Raw genomic sequence first — 23,057 nt, 5'->3', positions numbered from 1 at the left:
ACTGACAAATCACAGAGTCAAACACAGAATATTTTATTTTACTTCAGAATTCTACTATGTAACATTGCTACCACAAGATGTTTATAAAACCATGAATCCATGAGCATCCATTATTTCTTTATTTCATCTTTAGGGTTTAAGTTCCAGAAAATATATGGATTTTACAGGTATTATGGTATTATGTAATCAAATAAAATTAGACTTTCCCCCATTCTTTCTTCCTCAATTCATTTCTTTTTATCTTCCCACTGATGGTCTTTGGCAGCTCATGAACAAATTGCACCTATTGGTATCAAGGTGGGAAAATGTTATTCTAGCATTCTGCACCTAATAACTAAAATAAATTGTACTAAACAAATGCTACATATGGTACAGACTGTAAAATTAAGGTTCTAAATGCCTAGTACTAGAGTAGAAGAGCACAGAACTTGGAGTGAAACTTGGGTTCAAATTCCAGTTCTAACACAAGCTGTATGACCATAGGAAAGTCACTTTAGATTCTCTGAGCTTTAGTTTCCTCACCTGTAAAATGAGGAAAATTAGAATAATCCCCATTTGTGTCATTCTTTAAGGTTTCCAAAGCATCTTATTCATCACCATGTATCTTCCTTAAAAGAGTGTTGATTAGGTAAGGTTAAGATCTATAAAGTGTTTTATAACTGTCAAACACTATGTGTCCATACTTTGAAAGGAAACGTTTGAAGTACTTTTATTTGAATTTGGTCTCATAGCTTGCTACAAGGCCAGTGAGCCAAATAGTATGGCAAATTGGGGAATAGTTAAACTATAATGTTATAGATGTTAATTCCAACCCCAAATTCTTGAGAATCAATTTAGGACACTGCAAAACATATTTGAGCATTTGTTGTTCAGTCATGTTTAACTCTTCTTAACCCCATTTGGGGTCAAGTATTTTCTTGGCAAAAATACTAGAGTGGTTTGCCATTTCCTTCTCCAGCTCATTTTAGAGATGAGGAAACTGAGGCAAACAGGGTAAAATGACTAGTAAGCATCTGAAGCCGATTTTGAACTCAGGTCTTTCTAACTCCAGGCCCAGTGATCTATCTATTGTGCTAATATTTGCACATACTGCTCATTTGAAAACAAAAACAAACAAAAAGCAAGTCCTCTTTCCCAAGACCATGAGACAGAACAAGTAGCCTTTCAATCTAATTCAAATACTTGCCTTTCTGGGATATTTGTATGGTGCTGTCATTCTTTTGACATGTTCCTGAAGCTCATTTTTAATTTTTTCTGGGTCATGTGACTTATAGTCAGGCTTGAGAACCACAAAGGCCTTTACTACCTTGAAAAAAAAAAGTAATTCTAAGAAATAGGAAATCTGTTAGGTACTTGTGAGCCTGCCTTGGGTTTATCTTGTTTTCATTGTGTCTAGTCGGAAAATGTTAGCATCTAATGGAGAAGGAATTGTGACTTTCTAGTATAGATTTTAAGTAGTTTACAGTTTATGCAGATAAGTTGCATGTATACCAAGTGGCATACGTGTGCCCAGTGGACTTTCTTGGAAGTAATCCAGCAAACCATGTTCACATAGGAATGGGAGAAAATGGACACTTAAAAGATTCCAAAATCTAGCCCTCATCCCACCACAAATACTGCATTGGGGTTAGGGATGATGAGAGGGCTACAGCTCTGCTGAAGATTGTTTGCCCTTTGTTGTGAGTCATTTCTTTTTAAATGGAGAAGATTTGCAAAACCAGATCTTAAAACCCAACCTGGTCTCTAACTGACTTGAATTTTTAACAAATTAATCCCATTAGTAAATTCTGCTTAAGGGCAGTGTGTTATAATACTGTTGAAAAGTGTGCAGTTTGACAGATGAAGAAGTTCCAAGGCTGAGGTGGTGGTGTTCTTTTACCTCTCCTCTGATTTGGTCCGGACTGCTGACCACTGCTGACTCCAGGACTGCTGGGTGCTCAGCTAGAGCACTTTCTATTTCGAAAGGACCAATTCGATATCTGAAAAGCAAAGCATTTGGTAGCACTTGATATATTGCTTAGGGGAGTGGTAGATTAATTTCTGTATAACAATGTTCAGTCCAAATGGGACATACAGAGAACAAAGGAAAATTACCCAGAGGATAAGATAACATCATCTGATCTTCCAATAAACCAGATATATCCATCTTCATCCATATACCCTCTGTCACCAGTCACATAGAAATCCCCACAGACGGTTGAGGCTGTTTTGAAAGGCTCATCCTGGCAGACGTTTAAATAGTATTGTATTAACATCACTGTGAATGTTATTGTTGGGTTGGGTGGGTTTTAAAATATTCAAAAAAGGGGCAGGGAGGGGAAGACCTGACCCATTCAAGAAGTCTCTGGCAAGAAGATGCAAATGATTAGCAAGAGTTAGCTTGTAAAATAGAAATGAACCCCTGAATGATAACTCCAACCCCAAATTATGGAGAATGAAATGAAAAAGGGAGAAGTCATGCAAAAAAAAGGTAAAGATTTTTACGTACATTTCTACATTTTGAAGCACTTTAAGGGTAATAAAATTGTGTGTGTGTGTGTGTGTGTGTGTGTGTGTGTGTGTGTGTGTGTGTGTGTATATATATATATATATATATATATATATATATATATATATATAAATTCTCAATAAGAGACTGAGTTCTCAGAACAACAGGTCAAATAAGGCCTTTGCTGGGAGAAATTTTAAAAGGTTCTCACCATGGCAGGGAAAGTCAGAACAGTTAAGTTTCTGCCTTAAGAAGAGGGTAATAAGGAGGCAATAAGCAGATAGAAATAGGATCAGAAGGTAAGCATTAATTGAGAAGCAATCTCGGGGCAGGCCTGTAGGAAGAGATTTAGCTAAGTATGGTTTGATAGAAGGAAGCTAGCAAGGATGCTTGACTAGCAGTAGTTAGGTCTGTTTTGAATCTTATTCTGTTTTGTCACATAATAAACTAGAGATTAATCAAAATGTGCTTTAAAGTAATGAACTTCGCCTTAGTAGTGGAATGAATCATCTACTATATTCCTACTTGTACCCACACATAAACATTCAACATCTGCCTAGTACAACATTAACCAATTAACAGGAATCAATATAGATTTTATCTTGCAATTGTCTGGCTTAAATGACACTGGACATCACATTTACTATCCTTTGCAATAAGCAAAATGAAGTTCTCAGCCTAATATGCAATTAATCAGCCAACAGTAATTTGTTAAATGTTTTTATGTGCCTGGCACTATGCTACATGCTGGATAGCAGAGAAGGGGGCTCTCTGTTATCCAGGCATACAGAAAAGTCCTCCAGGCTGGCAGCCCAGGTGTCACCCTTGACTCCTCAGTATCTCCAATTTGTCACCAAGGCTTATCAGCATCTCTCCAATATGCCTCCTCTTCCTAACAGCTACCACTAGTGCAAGCCCCATCACCTCGCACCTGGACTACTGCAATAGTCTGCCTGCCTTGTCTCCCCACTCTAATCCATCCTCCAGCCGGCAAGTAAAGTGATTTTCCTAAAGTGCAAGTTCTACTATAGAAACCCCCACCTCACACCCACTCCCACTAAATAAAGTCCATTGCCTTCCTGTTGATTCCAGGATCAAATACAAAATCCTCTGTTTGGCATTCAAAGTCCTTCATAACTCAAACACAGCCTCCTTCACCCACAAACCAGATCATTTACCTCAGAATACTTGACCACATGCTATGAGCATGTTAGTTAAATCCAATTAATCAACAATATTCTCAACCCTCCAAATAACCTCTTAATTTTTAAACTTTTCCACTTCATATTCTTACTACTTGTATAAGCCCCATAAAGATATTTGTTAGTTTAAAATAAATATGCGGTGTGTCAATTACCCTCAGATTTAGCAAATTTCTAAATACTGCTAATTTCCATTGGAGGGAGGAAGTCTTGTGAATCGTAGGGAAGGATAAATTGAGGGCAATTAAATTAAGATATAACTTGTCATTTAAATATCATTGATATCAAAGCACATGCCAATATGTCACGACTTGAAGAGAATATTAGAGATTTATCTATTCTAATCCTTTCATTTTACAAAAGAGGAAGGCTCCAAGAACTGAAGTAATTTGCCCAAGGTCACACAGCTAGTTAGTGGCACAGCACAGACTAGAACCTACGTCTCCTGAATCCCAGGCTAGTATTCTTTCTGGCATGCTGAACTGCATATTACAAATAGTTGAGAAAAATAGCTCACATTATAATAGCTAGCACTTCTTTAGCATTTTAAGGTTTGCAAAGCACTTTACAAATGTCTCTTTATTTTAGGTTTGTGGGAAATATACAAATTATATTAATGCCAATAATTATAATTAATATTTTCATTGTTTTAATTATACTTTGAAAATATTAAAATCATTAAATAAAATATTTCTTACAACATAGCCAGCAAATAAACCAAGTGGTCGGTTAGGTCGGACTCGGATGCCAATAGTTCCTTCTTGTTTAGGGGGCAGGATACTGCCGTTTTCATCTATAATCTTGAACAAAACAGAATGGTTTATTAGCTGAATGCTTATATAAACTGTCATATTTTAAGCCCCCTTTGCTTTGGAAATGCTTAAATCTTATAAATATTATGTGCTGGGGAACAGAGTCCTTCAGAGGCCCAAAGGTGTTCAGCTGTGCTGCAGGAAGGCTGGGATGGATGTGGTTCCCCCAAACCCTTTTTCAGGTCATGGGATTGTGAGAAAGGCAGTGTGCAGGGATAGAAGGGAGAGGGATGTGTCTGCAGGGAGAATAAGGAAAAATGGCAATGGAAAGTGATCAGTAATCACAGCTGACTCTGATGCTTTATACCATATTCCTTAAAATTTCTCCAGACTGAAGAGGGCTAATTTCTTTCCCTATGTTGACCACTACCTCCAGTGGCATTCTCATCCCCTAGTTAAGCTGACTGAGCCATGAATACATCCCATTCTCCATCACTTAATTCAGATGAGACAAGATTAGAACTACTATAAAATTGGAGGAAAAAACGGGAAAGTGGAGGGCATGTTCCAAGAAAACTGAGTAGTTAGGTTGGAACTGAGTATGAGTTAGGAACATAGGGTTTTATGAAAAGCAGTAGATAAAACAGATTTGAAATCAGATTTGGAAGGAAATTAAGTGGCCATCCAGTCCAACTTATACCTGAACAAGAATCCCCTCTATAACATACCTGATAAAGTGGTCAGCCAGCCTTTGTTTGAAGGCAAATGAATTTGGACTTGGCCTATGTTCCTTCTGATTGTAATATTCACTTCAAAATGTAATAATCTAACATCCTACAAGATTTACATCCTATTAACTAGGACTCCAGGGTGGGAAACCTGTGGCCTCGAGGCCACATGTGGCCCTCTAGGCCTCCAAACTTCACAGAACAAAGTCTGGATTCAGTCAAAGGGCCACACTTGAGGGCCACATGTAGCCTTGAGACCACAGGTTCCCCACCCCTGAACTAGGCGCTCAGCCAACATTTACTGATTCAATCTCCAAATATATATTACACGTTCTTACCCCCATGCCTTTGTAGATTCAGCTCACTGATACCCTTTCTCCTCTCCTCCCTTCCACTAGTCTATTCATTCTTCAAAACTAGTTTGTAAGCCTCATAAAACCAGTTATTACTATTTATTATACCTCCTTTTTTGGCCAAAAATAAAATAATCTGTTTTGATCACCCACCTTAATCACCATATTATAGAGAATGTGATACTTAATAATGAGAATAATTACAAAAGAAGGGTTAAATTCAATTTCTCTGCTGCTTTGTTATATATTCTTCCAGTAAAGCATGTGTCAACCTTAACATCAAAAGCTGGAGAAGGCTTTCCCATTGAACCATTTTTAATCTTCATTCCTTTGAAAGTTCCACAGATTAGCACCTATATTTTAAAGAAAGGAAAAAATAGGACAAACCCATATATTTGATTAAAAAATTATCTTTACAATGTTAATTGGTGCTTAATCTTTTTGTGTCATGATACTCCCTCTCCACCTCCCTTTAAAAAAATACATCATTCCATCATTATGTGAGGCTTCTAGAAGTATGAACTTCATACTGTTGTCTGGTTTATACTTGGGGAGTTGTTTCTAAAGCAAATTAGAAAAACAAACAAGTTTCTCACATTTTTAAAAAATAGACATTTTCATTCACAAATGTTTCTGGCTACATAATGTTTTTCCTTAGGCTTTTTTGTTTGGATGGTTATAGGGCCTTATTAAAGTTGGGTTTCCTTAGTTTGCTGAGCAATTTTTCTTCCCATCCTTCAAAAGATTTCATAGATAATTTAGATCTCATTATTCTTCCCTTGTGAGCTTATAGTCAGTAGAGTCCAAGTTCCATATGGCAAGGGTCTTGGTTAGCTAGCTGGCTCAGTGGAGAAAGCACTGGACCTCAAGTCAGGAAGACCCAAGTTCAAATCCAGCCTTATCAGCTATGTGACCCTGGGCAAGTCATTTAACCTCAGTTGCCTAATCTGTAAAATGAGGATAATAATAGCTCCTACCTCCCAGAGTTATTGTGAGGACCATAATATGCTTAGCACAGTGCCAGGCATATAGCAGGCACTTAATAAATGTTAGCCATTATTTCTTATTATTCTTATTCTTATTAAACTCTGTGTCTTCACCAGAACTTGTACTGTATAACAAAAAAAAGTTTATTAATAAATTGTTATGCAACCACACCACATGTAAATATGTGTACCGTTTCTGTCTGTCCATAGCCCTCATAGATGTCCAGCCCCGTCCTGTTTTTCCACTGTTCAGACACTTCAGGGTTCATTGGCTCTCCAGCACTCACACAATGCTTCAGACTTCTGAACTTATAACTTCATCGAAAGAAAATGTATGAGAAGTAGAGGGGGGGAAAAAAGGAATTAGGATTGTTTCTTATGCACTTTCGAAACAAGGTATATCATCTCCCTCCCTCAAATAATAATTTTAAAATATACCCCGAGTACCAAATTGAGTATTTTCAGGGTTCTGAAGTAAATAATGTCACAATTAGTAGCAAAGAAATGGCATGATGTAAAAGGAAAAAAAAATGGTGTTGTGAATTCAGTACAAAACATTTACCAAAAAAAAGAAAAAACATTTACCAAACCACTCTGTCCGGTAAAACCTATAGTAAAATAAATCCAAGCATTCAACATTTATTAGGTACCTACTATATACATCAGCATTCTCATCTATGTGATTGGAATCATTAGTTTCTGTGAACCAAGTGGGCTAGTGTCTTCTATTTGGCAGGCACTGTCAGTGCTAAGGCCCTTCTTATATATTCTATGCTAGGGCTTATAGTGTGAGTTGTACAGGATGCAATGTGGTCCCTGCTATGTTGCTTTTAGGAGAAAAGGGGGCCTATTTATCAACCCATTTGATGGTGTAATCCTTGTTAGGTATATGATCACTTACCTGGACTCCCAATTTTGCACAAGCATCCGATAGGCAGTTGGAGGTGAACAGAAGACTGTAATGGGAAATCTGGATAGGGTCTAGAATACAGAATTAGGAAGAACCATGTAACTTCAATTTTTATAAACATTTAAGTAGTTGTTTCATGCATGGCACAGGGCAGCTCAATGCATGTTTAATGGTAGATCCTAGCCTGATGTAATGAAAAGAGGAATCCAGGGAATTAGAAAGAAAGGGAATAAGCATTTATTAAGTGCATACTGTGTGCTTGGTACTATGCTAAGCATTTGACAAATATTATTTATTTGATTTTCACAACTACCCTGTAAGATAGGTGCTACTATTATTTCCATTTTACAGCTGAGGAAACCAAGACAGAAAGAGGTTAAGTGACTTGCATGTGGTCACATAGATTTTAACTGAGACCAGATTTTAACTCAATTCTTTCAGAAGATCTAAGCTTCAATGCCAGCTGCTTTCCCCCTCAAAAAAAAAATACAAAAAACCATTTAGATAACTTTAGACAAGGCACATGGGCTTTTGTTTCTTCATCTAGAAAATGAGGGGTTTGGATTTGATGATCCCTAAATGATCTCTGATTGTAAGCTTATTTAAGAAATGAGATGTGTTATACAAATACCAACAGCAAGAGAGAAATTCCCCCAGAACTCTGAACACCCCTGAGGGCATTTTACTTCCTAGATTTGAAATGCAGGCTCTGATAGAACAAGACCAGCCATGTTGATCTCTCAGGTCCCTTTCAGCTCTAGCATTCCCCAGGTCTTTCTTTTTGTTAGCCTTACTTTTAAGACAGAGGCTGGCTCAAAACGTGGCATACAGCTTACAAACACACAAGCTCCTAAGCTCCATGGAGAAAAAACACTACTCCACGCTGATTTGGCCCAGCCTGTATCAGACGTATTCCACATTATATCAGAAGGGGTCAAATCCAGCCAGTACCTGAGAAAATAAGAAGAGTAGTTGTACTTTGAGGGACAGGTGGGAAGATGAGCAAAATGGTTCTAACACTTGTCATTTAGACAATGCTCCAATCCATAAAAGAATGAAGTACCTTCCATTTATCGATAATCCTAACCCATAACTGCTGTGTGTGTGTTCTGTCATTTTAGGAAAGCCAGTGGTCCCACTGGTAAAATAGATGGTCATTGTTTCATTGTGTCTGGTCTTCACACAGCTGTGGTCATCACTTGCATGTCTGAAAAGGATAGCCAAAATAAGTCTGTAAATTCAGTTTGGGAAATGTTTTCATTTAATGGTGAAACAAACCCTCCTCCACCCCATTATTGTTAAGGTATCTTTTCTTATCTAACTGAATTGGGCTGATATCTCAAGAGCTGAATGCCATAGCTTTGCATCATACAAAGGGAATGTTTTTGTATGTGCTTGAAGCCTTAAATATTAATTAAATAAAAATCAAATACAAATTAAATTAATTACATCAATTAAATGAGATTAAATAAAGCCTTAAAAGTTCTGTCCTTTTTTTCCTTCTTGAGCCTACTGGCTTTTTCGATATATTCTAACCACTATCTGTCCCTATGATAAACTGCTTATCCCCTGACCCCCACTGAGGGCCTAGAATATGATGCTTTGTAGTATAGACCTCCACAAAAATCATACTTTAATAAGACATCATAACATGGAGGTGTCCCTGGATTCTTGAAAGCTATTCTAGTAGAATGTAAGTTCCTGTAAGTCCAAGAATGCTAAAAGTCTTTGAAAGGCTATAAAGATAGAGAAGTTATTATTATAGTGTTATTATTATGATTGTTATTATTTTGAGACTTGGTCTATCTTGCCCAGGCTGGAAGTGCAGGAGCTATTCATAGACCTGATCTCACTACTGACTAGTGCAGTTTTGACCTGGTCTGGTCCTTCCTCTTTTAGGCAGCTAGGTGATACTCAGCTCTTGAGAGCTCAACCATATTGGTGCTGAACTTAGTGAAGACACTCAATCAACTTAGCTTAATGCAGCTCAGAACTGCTAAGCTCAACTGACCTACCACCCTTCAACTCTCCAGGAGCAGGGATTATAGGAATGTGCTACCGATGGGGTGCTTGGGTGCTTGTGCTTGCACTTGGACCCCAAGTTCTCCCTTGTCTCAGAAACACTGCCTCTGGCAGTTTCTCCCCAGCCCAAGGACACTGTGCCTAGCAGTTACCCATGAGTGGGCCCCAGCAAGACCCTTTTCTCTCTCCCTGGTGCATTTACAAACAGCACCTGAAGAATTATTAGTTTGAACTGGCTTTGCACTGGGTCATAAAGATAATCTTACCCACTGGACTATCTATATTACCAGCCTACCTCATTATCTACATCCTGGACTCCTTATTATCTGTATTCTAGACCTAAGACATATGCATACTCCCTACATCTATCTTGTCAAACAAGACATTGACTGGTGGCAGACTGGACAACTCTCAGTTACCCCTGAACTTTAGTTAACTTAGTGATGTAGCAGGCCTAAAACCACACCTCCATGTGGCCCCACTTGTGGGCTTTTCCTAGTGAACTCTGGGTAAAGCGCCCGCACAGTAGGTACAAGAAGCGTATGTTCCTTTAAGAACTGACCACTCCTTAACCACTCCCTAGTCCCACCCTGAATCACCTAGTTAGCATATTTGACACACGTTTCATTATATTTTATCCTATATAAACTTTAACTGTACCGCTGTAAGGTCACAGTTTCCTTAAGATTCCTTGCTCGCTGAAAAGCATAACAATAAATCTTTGCCACCTTGACTTAAAGAATGCCTGAGTCTGTGAATTCATTCCAGACAATTCCGTCCTGCACGTCAGTCTTTGAGGTGTCTCAACCTCTCAGACTGTAACACTACCATATCTGGCTACAGGTAGAAAATTCTAAAAATTAAGATCCTCTAAAGCAATTCAGCATGTATGTTGATGTTCAATAACTTTTATGTGAAGATGCATATAAGGGATGATGGGGGGAAAAAAGTATATTTGAAGCGTGAGACTAGCAAAATAGTGGTGTAATTTTCTGCCAAGTAATCCAAACCCAAAACTTACACGTGTGTACACACACACACACACACACACACACACACACAGAATTATGTGCCATAGAGTAATTAAAGTTGAATTTACAAAACAGAAGATGAAAATAACTTACAAGGTAGAAACCCCATCAAATAGCATGCTATAGCTTAACTACTTGATTGTCCCAATCATATCCCTATCACCTAATCCCTTCCACAGACTAGAGCCAGGAGTTTTTAACTTGGGGCTCATGAACTTGTTTTTAAAAATGATAACTACACTTCAATATAATTGATTTCCTGTGTAATATGATGTAATCTTATGCATTTAAAAAACATTTTGAGAAGGGGTCATAGAGACTAAGAGTACCTAGTGGAGGGGGAGTGGAATCGGGAAGGCCTAAAGGGTGAAGAGAGAAACCAGAGAAAAGTGACTGGGAACAAAGAGTCTAAAAGACCAAAAACTTCCATGGAAAAAGCCTGAGTAAAAACCTAGCTCACAAGCAGAAATACAGCTCTTATGAGATAAAAGAAAGGACAAATCAAAGCATCATAAACAAATATTATACTATAAAGGAAAATGAACCAAAATTCTCCAATTAAAAAAACAAGTGCCATGGATTCCCCAGGGATAACAGTAAGAAACTCCAGAATGGTTCAACATGGAAATAACACTTAAAAAAAACCCAAGATATTAAGATTGAAATCAGGTCAGAAATCAGTTCTTCCAACACAGAATTCAAAAATGCAACCACCAGGGAAGGAAAAAAAAATTAAAAGCCATAATGGATAATCTTTCCAAAGAAGTAGAAGATCTGAAAAAGAGAATGACAATTTTGAAACAAAAATACAGAAGTAGAACATAATTTTCAAAACAAAAGCAAAAGACAATGACTTTAAAAGAACAAATGAATCCTATAAAAGCCATATTTATTGACTTCTTAAACAGAATGTGCAGAGATAAGGATTATAGGTCTCAGAAGAAATTGTGATTCTTAAAGCTGAATACCATATGACCGAAATAATGTAAGTAAACTGTCCAGAACTTCTGAACAGAGATAACAAAGTAATGATAGACTGAATCCATAGATTACTGTCAAAGAAAAAAAACCATGCTTAAAATTTTAAGGCATGTAGTGGTTAAATTTCATAATTTTAACAATAAAGCAACCAGGAGAAAGACCTTCAATGAAGGATCACTAATTTAAAAAAAAAACCATGATAAACCTCATTATAAATGGGAAAAAAAGTGGACTTTCAACAAAAAAGTAGCATTTCTGAAAACAAAAAAAGAGGTGAGCAGAATATTTAAAAAACAATCATGCATACAAGAGAAATGGAGGAAAGGTAAACAAATTATCTAGAAAAGACTAAGTACTGAAATTAATTATCTCTTATTTATGTTTAAAGAAAAGAAGAAAAAATGAACAGACTATATAAAAAATAAAGATCAGGAGCTGAGAAGGTTCCAAAGAACTAAAGATTCAAGGGGAGTTTAAAGGATCAGGAGAAAAGGAAGAGCTGAATTAATATTCTGTGGACCAAATCTCATCATCCCCTATGTGAATTTCTATCTTTATGGAAGGTATGACAGGGGAAAACTACAAAATGGAGAGAAGGGGAGATAAAAAACAGAGGAGGGCTAATGATGCTCTTCTCCCTAGTCCAAAGGTGAATAGAGAAGGGCCAGTCATTCTTTTACTCTCTCAGTAAGAGAGCAGGCACTGTGGGAAAACAGGATAAAAGCAAGGAAAGGAGGGACTAGGATAAGAAAGTCTTGCTACAGAAGGGGAAGGAAATATTCCTAAAAGGAGAGGTATATTTCTATGATAAAAGATAAGAATCTTAGAATAGGTTTCATCTGAAGGTAATTTACACACTGGGAAGTCACCTGCTCCCAGAAAGGGCTGTATGCTGTAGGATCGCACCTTACCCCCAGAGAGGTAGGTGACCTATAAGTCCCTCTGGCAGCCAGTATACAGGGTACAGGTAGGAGGGGATGGTGGTGGTGATAGAATCAAAGACAGGTAGTCTGGCCTTAGCAATAGTAAATGATAATGAGGATGGGATAGGAGCAAGCCTCCCGACTCAGGCCACAGAGTGACTCCCACTACATGACACTATTCCACTTGGTGCTGCTGTCTTTACAGAGTGATACTTCTAAGAGTGAGGCATAGTAGGAAAAAAGGAGGAAGGATTAAGATCTACAAATGCAAAAACAGAAATAGGATGGAAGTATTTAGAATTGGTATTCCAAAAAACTACCTTCTCAAAAAAGGAACAAATGAGGGTGTAGCCTTTGATTTGGATAATAAATTCAGAATATACTAGAAAGGAATAGAAATAAGAAAAAAAAAAGTAAAAGGGACACAAAAAAACCCAACTTAAACTAAGAGGTTAGAGTAAAAAAGATTTTGAAAGCCATGCGTAGCTGAGAGGGAAAAGAGAAGGGTCAAAAGATGTTAGGAACATAAATAAAAGAGAAATTAATAATTTAAGTAATTTCAATGAACTTGGGATAAAAAGGTACATAGGAGTTTAGGGATAGAGAATGAACCTATGGGAACAGATTAGCATCAAAATAATGTAAGCAAAACTAATCACAGAGGCAAGGCATTGATTTAAAAGAGAAGTGAGATAAAATCAATTCAAAAGAAATAAGTGGAGGAAAACACGAGTCTGTCATAACCTTAAATATGAATACCTTAATCCAAATAAATAAAAGGGACTAGCAGGATAGATAAGAAAGAAAATAAGCCCTCCAAATTTGCTACATACAAGAAATACATATGAAAAATATATACAAACATGTAGGATGAAAATAATACTGAAATAAAATTTACTACACAGCAGGTGATTCCAAAAAAGCAGAAGCTGCACTCATGCTATTAGGAGAAGCAAAAGTAAAAATTTACCTCAAGAGAGGTAAATAAGAAATTACATTATGCTCAAAGGTATCATAAACAATGAAACAATATCAATACTAAATATACTGCTGGGTCCAGACTAGTGTGAATAATTAATCACATGAAATGGTTGCATTTATTCAAATTCATACTTTTTGAAATTAGAATTATGTAAAATATGATAATTAATTCCAGCCCAATGGAAATATGCAGAGCAAATTTGAATAATGTGACTACTTCACAGGATTCATTATTCACACTAATCAAGACCTAGTTGTATGCACCAAGTGGCATAGCATCTAAATGTATAAGTTAACTGATATGCAAAAAGATATATAATAAGACAATAATTGTAGGAGACTTTAATATTTCTCAGAACTAGATAATCATGGATAAAAAGGAAAGTATAAAACCAAATAAACTATTGGAGAAGTTAGATCTAAAAGACTTGCGGCTTTTTCTGAATGGAACGTTAAGGAATATGCATATTTGTCACCACCACTTCACAAAAATAAACTATGTACAAGGGCAGAGAGAAATTACACATAAGCATGAAAAAGCAGAAATACTAAACATTTCATTTATAGATCATAATGTAATAAAAATGTCATACAGAGTATACAAAGAAAACAGACCTAAATGGATACAACTATGAGTTGCTCAAAGAAAAAAAAATAGAAAATTTAGAAACATGTAAAAGAAAAATAATAAGACAACACACCAAAACTTAAAGAGCAAATAGTTCCTATGCTATGCAAATTATTCTCAAAAACACACTCTATTAAACTTTTGAAAGACAAGTGTTATGACCTAATACTTAAACCACGGAGGAATAAATTTTTAAAAAAAGACCTAAAGGCCAATATCACTAATAAATACTAATATAATTTTTTAAAAGAATAGCAAAAGGCTACAAAAATATATACAAAAAATTACTCCTTATAAACAAATTGCATTTATATCAAGGATGTAAGGATGAGTCACAATTAGGAAAACCATCCTCATAACTAATCATATTAAAAAATAAAAGACCTGGCAGAGCCTAGATGGTGGAGTGAAAGCAGTGACTTGCTTGAGCTCTCCCCCAAGCCCCTCCAAATACTCATAAAAAATGGCTCTAAACAAATTCTGAAGCAGCAGAACCCACAAAAAGACAGAGTAAAACTAATTTCCAGCCCAAGACAACCTGGATGATTGATCAGAAAGGTGTATCACACGGGGCTGGGAGTGCAGTGTGGGTGCGCAGGCCTCAGCGAACCTGAAGCAGGCCTCAGAGGACTCAATCGCAGGCAGCTGTGGTGGTTTCCAGACTCCTCAACCCACTAATGCCAAAGACAACTTAGAAGGTCAGTGGGAAAAGTCTGTTTCTGTCGGTGCTGAGAAAGGAAGGTGGGGTTTCAGCTTCATTCCCCAAGAGCATGGCCCTGGGAGGGGGCAGCTGCTTCCCGAGCTTCCGGCCCACAGACTGAGGGGGAAATCCAGTGGCTGATCAGAGAGGGATTGCAGGGATCTGTTTGCCAGTGCTGAGGCAGGAATCTCTCGCTTTGCCCGTGTGTGGATCTGGGTCACAGTTCTGGGGTGAGGAGGAACGCTGGCATGGTGGAGCTTGTAGTGGCTGTGGAGAGGAACCCCTCCTCACAGTTACAGGACAGAAAGGAATACTTGTGGTCACAGGCCAGGAAAGGAGTAAACACCTCGCCCCTTATCATACCACCTTGTGAGAACTGAAAATTTACAGGTCCCTACAAGTATCTCTGAAAACAGCTGTACAAACCCCCGAAGCTTGGGACAGTACATTCTCCTCATTGGAAGCAGACTCTTACCTTAACAAAGAGTTTAATACTCAAGTAATTGGCAGGGATGATAAGCAAGCAGTACAAAAAGAGTCAGACTATATTATCTTATTTTGGTGACAAAGAAGATCAAAACATACAACCAGAAGAAGACAACAAAGTCAAAGCTCCTACATCCAAAGCCTCCAAGAAAAATATGAATCAGTCCCAGGCCTTGGAAGAGCTCAAAAGGGATTTGAGAAGCAAGTAAGGGAAGTAGAGGAAAAACTGGGAAGAGAAATGAGAGTGATGCAAGAAAATCATGAAAAACAAGTCAACAGCTTGCTAAAGGAGACCCAAAAAAATACTGAAGAAAATAACACCTTAAAAAATAGCCTAACCCAAATGGCAAAAGAGGTCCAAAAAGCCAATGAGGAGAAGAATGCCCTAAAAAGAAAAATTGGCCAAATGGAAAAGGAAGTCCAAAAGATTACTGAAGAAAATACTTCCTTAAAAATTAGAATAGAGCAATTGGAAGATAGTGACTTTATGAGAAATCAAGACACTGTAAAACAAATCCAAAAGAATGAAAAATTAGAAAACAATGTGAAATATCTCATTGGAAAAACAACTGACCTGGAAAATAGATCCAGGAGAGAGAATTTAAAAATTATTGGACTATCTGAAAGCCATGATCAAAAAAAGAGCCTAGACATCATCTTTCAAGAAATTATCAAGGAAAACTGCCCTGATATAGGAGAACCAGAGGGCAAAATAGAAATTGAAAGAATCCACAGATCTCCTCCTGAAAGAGATCCCCAAAGGAAAACTCCTAGGAATATTATAGCCAAATTCCAGAGTTCCCAGGTCAAGGAGAAAATATTACAAGCTGCCAGAAGGAAACAATTCAAGTACTGTGGAAACACAATCAGGATAACACAAGATTTAGCAGCTTCTACATTAAAGGACAGCAGGGCATGGAATATAATATTCCGGAGGGCAAAGGAGATAGGATTACAACCAAGAATCACCTACCCAGCAAAACTGAGTATAATCCTTCAGGGGAAAAAATGGTCATTCAGTGAAATAGAGGACTTTCAAGCATTCTTGATGAAAAGACCAGAGCTGAATAGAAAATTTGACTTTCAAATACAGGACTCAAGTGGAACATGAAGAGGTAAACAGGAAAGAGAAATCATAAGAGACTTATTAAGATTGAACTGTTTACATTCCTGCATGGAAAGATGATATTTATAACTCATGAGACCTTTGTCAGTATTAGGGTAGTTGGAGGAAAAAATTATGTATGTATAGATATATATAGATAGATAGATAGATAGATAGATAGATAGATAGATAGATAGATAGATAGATAGATAGATAGATAGATAGATAGATGGCACAGGTGAGTTGAAGATGAAGGTGATAGATAATAGATGGCACAGGGTGAGTTGAAGATGAAGGGGTGATATCTGGAGAATAAAATTAAGGGATGAGGGAGGATTATACTCGGAGAAGAAGAAAGGGAGAGGTAGAATGGGGTAAATTATCTCACACAGAAAAAAACAGAAAAGAAAAGTCTCTTACAGTGGAGGGGAAGCAGGGGAAGGTGAGAGGGAATGAGTAAATCTTATTCTCATAGGATTTGGCTTAAGGAGGGAATAACATACACATTCAATTGGGTATGGAAATCTGTCTTACCCTACAGGAAAGTAGGGGGAGAAAGAGACAAGAGAGCAGGGGGATGATAGAGAGGAGGGCAGATTGGGAAAGGGGGTAATCAGAAATAAATACTTCTGAGGAGGGACAGCATCAAAAGAAAGAAGAGAATAAATGGGAGGGCAGAATAGGATTAAGGTAAATAGAGTTAGTTTTTCACAACATGTCTACTATGGAAGTGTTTTGCATAACTGCACATGTACAACCTATATTGACTTGCTTGCCTTTTCAATGAGGGTCGGTGGGGAGGGAGGAAGAGAAAAAATTTGAAACCTAAAGTTTTAAAAACATATGTTTAAAAAAAAGTTTTCACATGCTATCGGGAAATAAGAAAATACAGGAAATGGGGTACAGAAGTCTGTCTTGCCCTACAGGAAAATAGAAGGGGAAGGGGATAAGAGAAGGGGGGAGAGAAAGAAAAGAGGACACACTAGGGGAAGGGATATTCAGAATGCATGCCATCTTGGGGTGAGGGGAGGGTGAGACAGTTGAAAATTTGGAATTCAAAAACTTGTGGAAATGAATGTGGAAAACTACAAATAAATAAAGTTATATTAAAAAATAAATAAATAAAAGACCCTCAAAAGTCATGATTGTGTCAACAGATTCAGAAATAGATTCTGACAAACTACAATATTCATGCATATTAAAAACCCTAAAAAGCATGGATAACAGGGGCATTTTAAATAAAAATAAAAAGTATCTTAGAACCAAAAAAGCATTATTTGCAATGAGAAAACACTAGAAATTTGCCTATTACATACAGGAGTAAAATGAGTAATTCTCCTTTCCTCACTATTATTTGATATAATTCTAGAAGGTTTAGCAACAGCAATAAGAAAAAGAACTTAAAGGCATAAAGGTTTGCAAAATTGTTCATGATATGATGGTTTATTTAGAAAACCCAACTAACTGCAATAATTAAAAGCATCACAGTGTCTTAGATCTAGAGGTAGAAGGGATCTCAGATTTAGGGCTTGGGTTAGAGACAAAACTAGAGACAGGTAGGACGAGGATTGGAGTTAGGGTATTGGGTATTTTATTTCATGTACTTAAAAACATTTTTCTGAGAAAAGCCTGTAAGTTTCACCAAACTGCCAAAGGGGTCCATGATACAAAAAAAAGTTAAGAACCTCTGCTCTAACAACTGGGTCAACCAGAAAAGTAACTGGCCTTTCTTTGAATGGTGTCCTCCATCCTAAATTATGATTTAGCATTTCCACGCTCTCACCACCAGGTGGTTCTCTTGCTACCTGCTGTGACAGCTGTCTTCCCTTTGGATCTTGATGCATTTGGGGGAGGATTTTGCTTAAATTGTGCAATAATTAGTTTTGTGAAAGCCACGGATACTCACTTCATCATTTCTTTGAGGTTTATCCACCCCTCCTTAGGCTTCTCAGAAACAATTAACTTGGTCGTCAGAATTGCACACTTCTGGGCAACAGAATCCACTGTCGTAGCAAAAATATCATTGGTAATAATGCACTTTGCCAGGGAAGTTTGTAGCCTATACAACAGATCATTTTCAGTGAGCTGGGTGCTTCCAGGAATTAAGACTGTGCCTAAGGAAAAGGGAAATGTTTAACTTTTAACTTTTCATATCTGTAAGGATACTATAGATTATATACCCCCTTTCTCAATTAGGACTGGTTGATTGTTTTTATCAAGTCCTAGGAACAAGACTTACTTACTTGAACTATTTTGTTGTTGCATAACATGGGACTCCAAACACTCAGACCCTTTTGCCATCATATGATCACAGGATTTAGAGATGAAAGGGACCTACTGATTACCTAGATCTTCATTTTACAAATGAGGAAACTGAGGTCCAGAGAAAGGGGAGAAAGGAACCTCTATTTGTAGACTACTGCTTGTATTAGGGGATTAAAGGGATTTTTGATTATAAAGTTCAGGTGTCACCATATTATAATTACTAGAAATGTCTTGTTAAATGTGAATTATTTAATATGAAAACTGAATGACTAAGACACCATAAAATAGATCCTTACTTGTTTTGTCATTGGTAGATTTTTCTTCATGTAGCCAAAAAGTTTTAGGATTACATGTTACTTCCAGTGAGTTAGTGAATGGCCATGAAGGATTAGTCAAGGGAGTGGAAATAGGGTGGTATACAGAAAAGAGTATACTGCAAATCAAGAGATTTAGGTTATATGCCTATCTCTGCCATACAACTCAGCTGAGTGACCTTAGTCAAATCACCTCACTTGGTTTTCTCATTTGTAAATAAGGGGGTTAGCCTACATCAGGAATCTTAACCTGGGGGGCCAGAAACCCTTAAGAGACCCATGGATAGACTTCAGGGGGTCCATAAACTCGAATGGGGAAAAATTACATCTATTTTCATTAACCTCAAGCTGAAATTTAGCATTTCTTTTAATTGTTTTAAAACTTTCTTCTGGGAAGGGGTCCACTGGCTTCACCAGACTGCCAAAGGGGTCCACGGCACACAAAAGGCTATATTTAAGCCTCATTCTAGGTGTGACATTCTATGAAGCTCCTTGACAAAGACCTGTGATCTAGGGCTAAGAGCACTACACAGTTAGTCAAAAGGCCCAGGCTCTATTTTTCTACTCTAACAGATTGTGAGATGCCTTTGGGCATTGGTGCTCAGTAATTATTGACTGAATGAATTTGAAATGAAAAGTTTTTAAAAACTGGTAAATGTTACTTAAAATAAGGGACCAATTGTAATGGAATTTGACCTATAAAGAACAAGGAGGAGCTTTATAAGTTCAAATACTAATACACAGATCTCCCTGTGTGTCAACACTTGATCATGACCTTCTCTCATTTAATACATGCATTTCCAACCATTTTAAGAGTCTTTAATGAAGACTTTCCAAATATGTTTTATATAAAAAGCAGAAGGACCTGTAGATATTTCATGTTACCCCTAAAGATGATCTTGGCCAATACCCATGTACAGGGAATAGCTAACAGGAAATTAATTAATGAATCATAGAACATCAGAGCTGATTAAAAATTAAATTAAAACTAGTTTGGCCTTATTCTTTCATTGAATCTATACAGAAACTAAGGCTCATAGTCACAAAGCTAGCCCAGCCTTCTTTCTTCATCAGTGTTTCTATTGTGAAGGACAACTCTGTTAGTTTAAGATGACCCCAGGGCCTTGAGAATGAATATTCAAATATAAGACACAAGTGTGTACACTTATGTACATGTATATATATGCATGTAAAATTTGAGCATATTACATATTATTGAAAGGTAGCAATTATTATAATAAATCAGAGATTCCAGTCAAATAAGCAAAAGGTTATAACTGACAACAGAAATGTAAATATTAATTTGCTAGTAGTTATTCCCTATTTATAGACAGTAGGCCAAGGTTGCAATGAGTTTAAAATATTAAACTTCATATATTTCTTTAGTAGCATCTTCCCAATAAGTATATAACCTCTTGGGGGGGGGTGAGGATTATATTTTTGCATTGTTGCTCTTAGGGGAGGTAGGTGGTGCAGTGGATAGAGTGCCAGACCTGGAGTCAGGAAGACTCATCTTCCTGAGTTCAAATCTGACCTCAGATACATACTAGCTGTGTGACCCTAAGTAAGTCACTTTACTCTATTTGCCTCAGTTTCTCCATCTGTAAAATGAGTTGGAGAGGGAAATGGCAAGACACTCCTGTATCTCTGCCACGAAAATACCAAATGAGGTCCCAAAAAGTCAAACATAACTGAAAAAAATGACTGAATAACAATTGTTGCCCTTAATATAGTATGTACCCTATACATATCTCTTGATTGATAGTATGGTTTATTAAAAATCAAATATATATTAATTTAGAATTTATGAATCATAAAAATTAGGGACTAAATGAATGCATTACCAACCTGTCCGTAGACATGCCACATTTGTTAGCCACCATTCTGGAATTGCAGGTAAAATTACAATTACCCTGTCTCCCTTTTCCAGACCACAGGATTTGGTAAGGACATTAGCCAATTTTTTAGACAAAGATCCCAGCTCCTGAAAATTCCATCTCACTTCCTCTCCATTATCATTTACCCACCAGAAGGCTGGGTTTGATGGTCTCTTTCCAATCTGGTAGACACAAAAGATCATATATATTTATATATTTTCAATTAAATGTTTTGTTCAAAATTTAACATTAAACATCAGTAGAAAAATTAAATTTGTTTGCTGACTTCTTTCACTGAAATTCAATTCAATGTACAAAAGTATCTTAAGACTTTTTCAGCCCCTTCAAGCCCCCATCAAAACTCTGTCCATTTGATGGACATTCACTTATGTTCATATGACTCACAGTTAATGTGTACTTCGTTATAGGTCTGCTTTTTTGACTTTGCATTATTTCAAAAAGGTCTTTCTAGATTTATCTCTATTTCTCATATTTATCTTAATTGCAATATAGAAATCAAATATATAAATCTGTCACAATTTGTTTAGCTATTCTCCTATTATTACCTCTAGGATGGGGGACATGGGAGACAGGGCAATTTTATATAATTCAGCTATAAGAATCTTTGAACAGATGGCCATTTGGGGGAGAGGGGGGCAGCGGCGGCGTATTTTAATAACACTGCCAGAGTATATTCCCAATGATGGAATCATTTGGTCAAAACGTATGACCACTTTTATTAACTTTTATTGTGCACTGACAGATTGTCCTTCCAAAAATTTCTACAAGTTTAAAATTCTATCAACAATGAATCAATGTATTTGTTCCTCCACAACCTCACCAACAACAGGTTTCTTTTTTCTTCTTGAAGCAACTGGAGTTAAATGACTTGCCTAGGGTTACACAGCTAGTAAATATCTCAATCAAATCCTCCCAACTTCAGGCCAGTGCTGTAGCCATCGTGCCACTTCTCTGCCCTTCCAACACTGCTTTCACTGCTCTTGATGATTTGCCAATTTGATGGATGGGGAGTAATACAATAAAGCTGTTTTAATTTTTGTCTCTTTGATTATTAGTGAGGGCAAACATTTTTTCAAGCAATGATTTACAATTTTTGTTTTCTCTTTTGAAAATGATGCAATCAAACTTTGAAATTATTGCAATATAATTACAAAAGACCAGTGATGAATCATTCTACTGACCTTTTGACAGAGCTAATGAACTCAAGGTACAGAATAAGACATACATTTCTGGAGGGGGTGGAGCCAAGATGGCAGAGTGAAAATAGTGACTTGCTTGAGCTCTCCTCCAAACCCCTCCAAATACTCATAAAAAATGACTCTAAACAAATTCTGAAGCAGCAGAACCCACAAAAAGACAGAGTGAAACAAATTTACAGCTCAAGACAACCTGGATGATTGATTAGAAAGGTATATCGTGCCGGGCTGGGAGCGCAGTGCAGCGCAGTGTGGGCGCGCAGGCCACTGGGAACCTGGAGCAGGCCTCAGAAGACTGAATCTCTGGCAGCTGTAGAGGTTTCCAGACTCCTCAATCCACTAATGTCAAAGACAGCTTAGAAGGTCAGTGGGAAAAGTCTGTTTCTGTCGGTTCTGAGAAAGGAAGGCGGGGTCTCAGCTCCATTCCCCAAGAGTGTGGCCCGGGGGGGGTGCAGCTGCTTCCCGAGCTTCCAGCCCACAAACTGAGGGGGAATCAAGTGGCTGATCAGAGGGGTTTACAGGGATCTCTCTGCCAGTGCTGAGGCAGGATTCTCTTGCTTTGCCTGTGCTTGGATCTTGCCTGTCACAGTTCTAGTTGGTGGTCCTAGGGCAAGGAGGAGCTCTGGTGTGGTGGAGCTTGTAGTGGCTGGGGAGAAGAATTCTTCCTCACACTTCCAAGACAAAAAAGAGCACTTGTGGTCAGTCACTCATAGACCAGAGCACAGGCCAGGAAAAGAGTAAACACCTCGCCCCTTATCATATCACCTTGAAAGAACTGAAAATTTACAGGTACCTACAAGTATCTCTGAAAACAGCTGTACAAACCCCCGAAGTTTGGGACAGTACATTCTCCTCATTGGAAGCAGACTCTTACCTTAACAAAGAGTTTAATACTCAAGTAATTGGCCAGGATCATGAGCAAGCAGCGCAAAAAGAGTCAGACTATATTATCTTATTTTGGTGACAAAGAAGATCAAAACATACAACCAGAAGAAGACAACAAAGTCAAAGTTCCTACATCCAAAGCCTCCAAGAAAAATATGAATCAGTCCCAGGCCTTGGAAGAGCTCAAAAGGGATTCTGAGAAGCAAGTAAGGGAAGCAGAGGA

General features: G+C 37.5%; 1 protein-coding gene across 6 annotated transcripts in view; it reads right to left on the bottom strand.

Annotated features, from left to right (window-relative positions):
* Positions 1-17: 17 nt before the first annotated feature.
* Positions 18-23,057, bottom strand: part of LOC110193481 (acyl-CoA synthetase medium chain family member 3) — a 38,687-nt gene continuing 15,647 nt past the window's right edge. For 4 of the 6 annotated variants that reach the window (XM_020965332.2, XM_020965331.2, XM_020965333.2 and 1 more), the window contains exons 3-14: positions 20,704-20,914; positions 18,183-18,390; positions 8,483-8,626; positions 8,214-8,370; positions 7,411-7,490; positions 6,701-6,824; positions 5,796-5,876; positions 4,389-4,490; positions 2,095-2,222; positions 1,880-1,979; positions 1,187-1,306; positions 18-283 (exon numbers count right to left, since the gene is read on the bottom strand). In XM_020965332.2, the coding sequence (XP_020820991.1) occupies positions 197-283; positions 1,187-1,306; positions 1,880-1,979; positions 2,095-2,222; positions 4,389-4,490; positions 5,796-5,876; positions 6,701-6,824; positions 7,411-7,490; positions 8,214-8,370; positions 8,483-8,626; positions 18,183-18,390; positions 20,704-20,914 (1,542 nt within the window). In that variant the 3' untranslated portion in view covers positions 18-196. The remainder of the gene's footprint in view (positions 284-1,186; positions 1,307-1,879; positions 1,980-2,094; positions 2,223-4,388; positions 4,491-5,795; positions 5,877-6,700; positions 6,825-7,410; positions 7,491-8,213; positions 8,371-8,482; positions 8,627-18,182; positions 18,391-20,703; positions 20,915-23,057) is intronic. The other 2 variants (XM_078152879.1, XM_078152880.1) reach the window with 2 other exon arrangements.

Source organism: Phascolarctos cinereus, unplaced genomic scaffold (assembly GCF_003287225.1).
Source record: "Phascolarctos cinereus isolate Bilbo 61053 unplaced genomic scaffold, phaCin_HiC Scaffold_4;HRSCAF=312, whole genome shotgun sequence".
NCBI classification, from domain to species: Eukaryota; Metazoa; Chordata; class Mammalia; order Diprotodontia; family Phascolarctidae; genus Phascolarctos; species Phascolarctos cinereus.
This window is presented reverse-complemented; position numbering and strand designations above follow the sequence as displayed.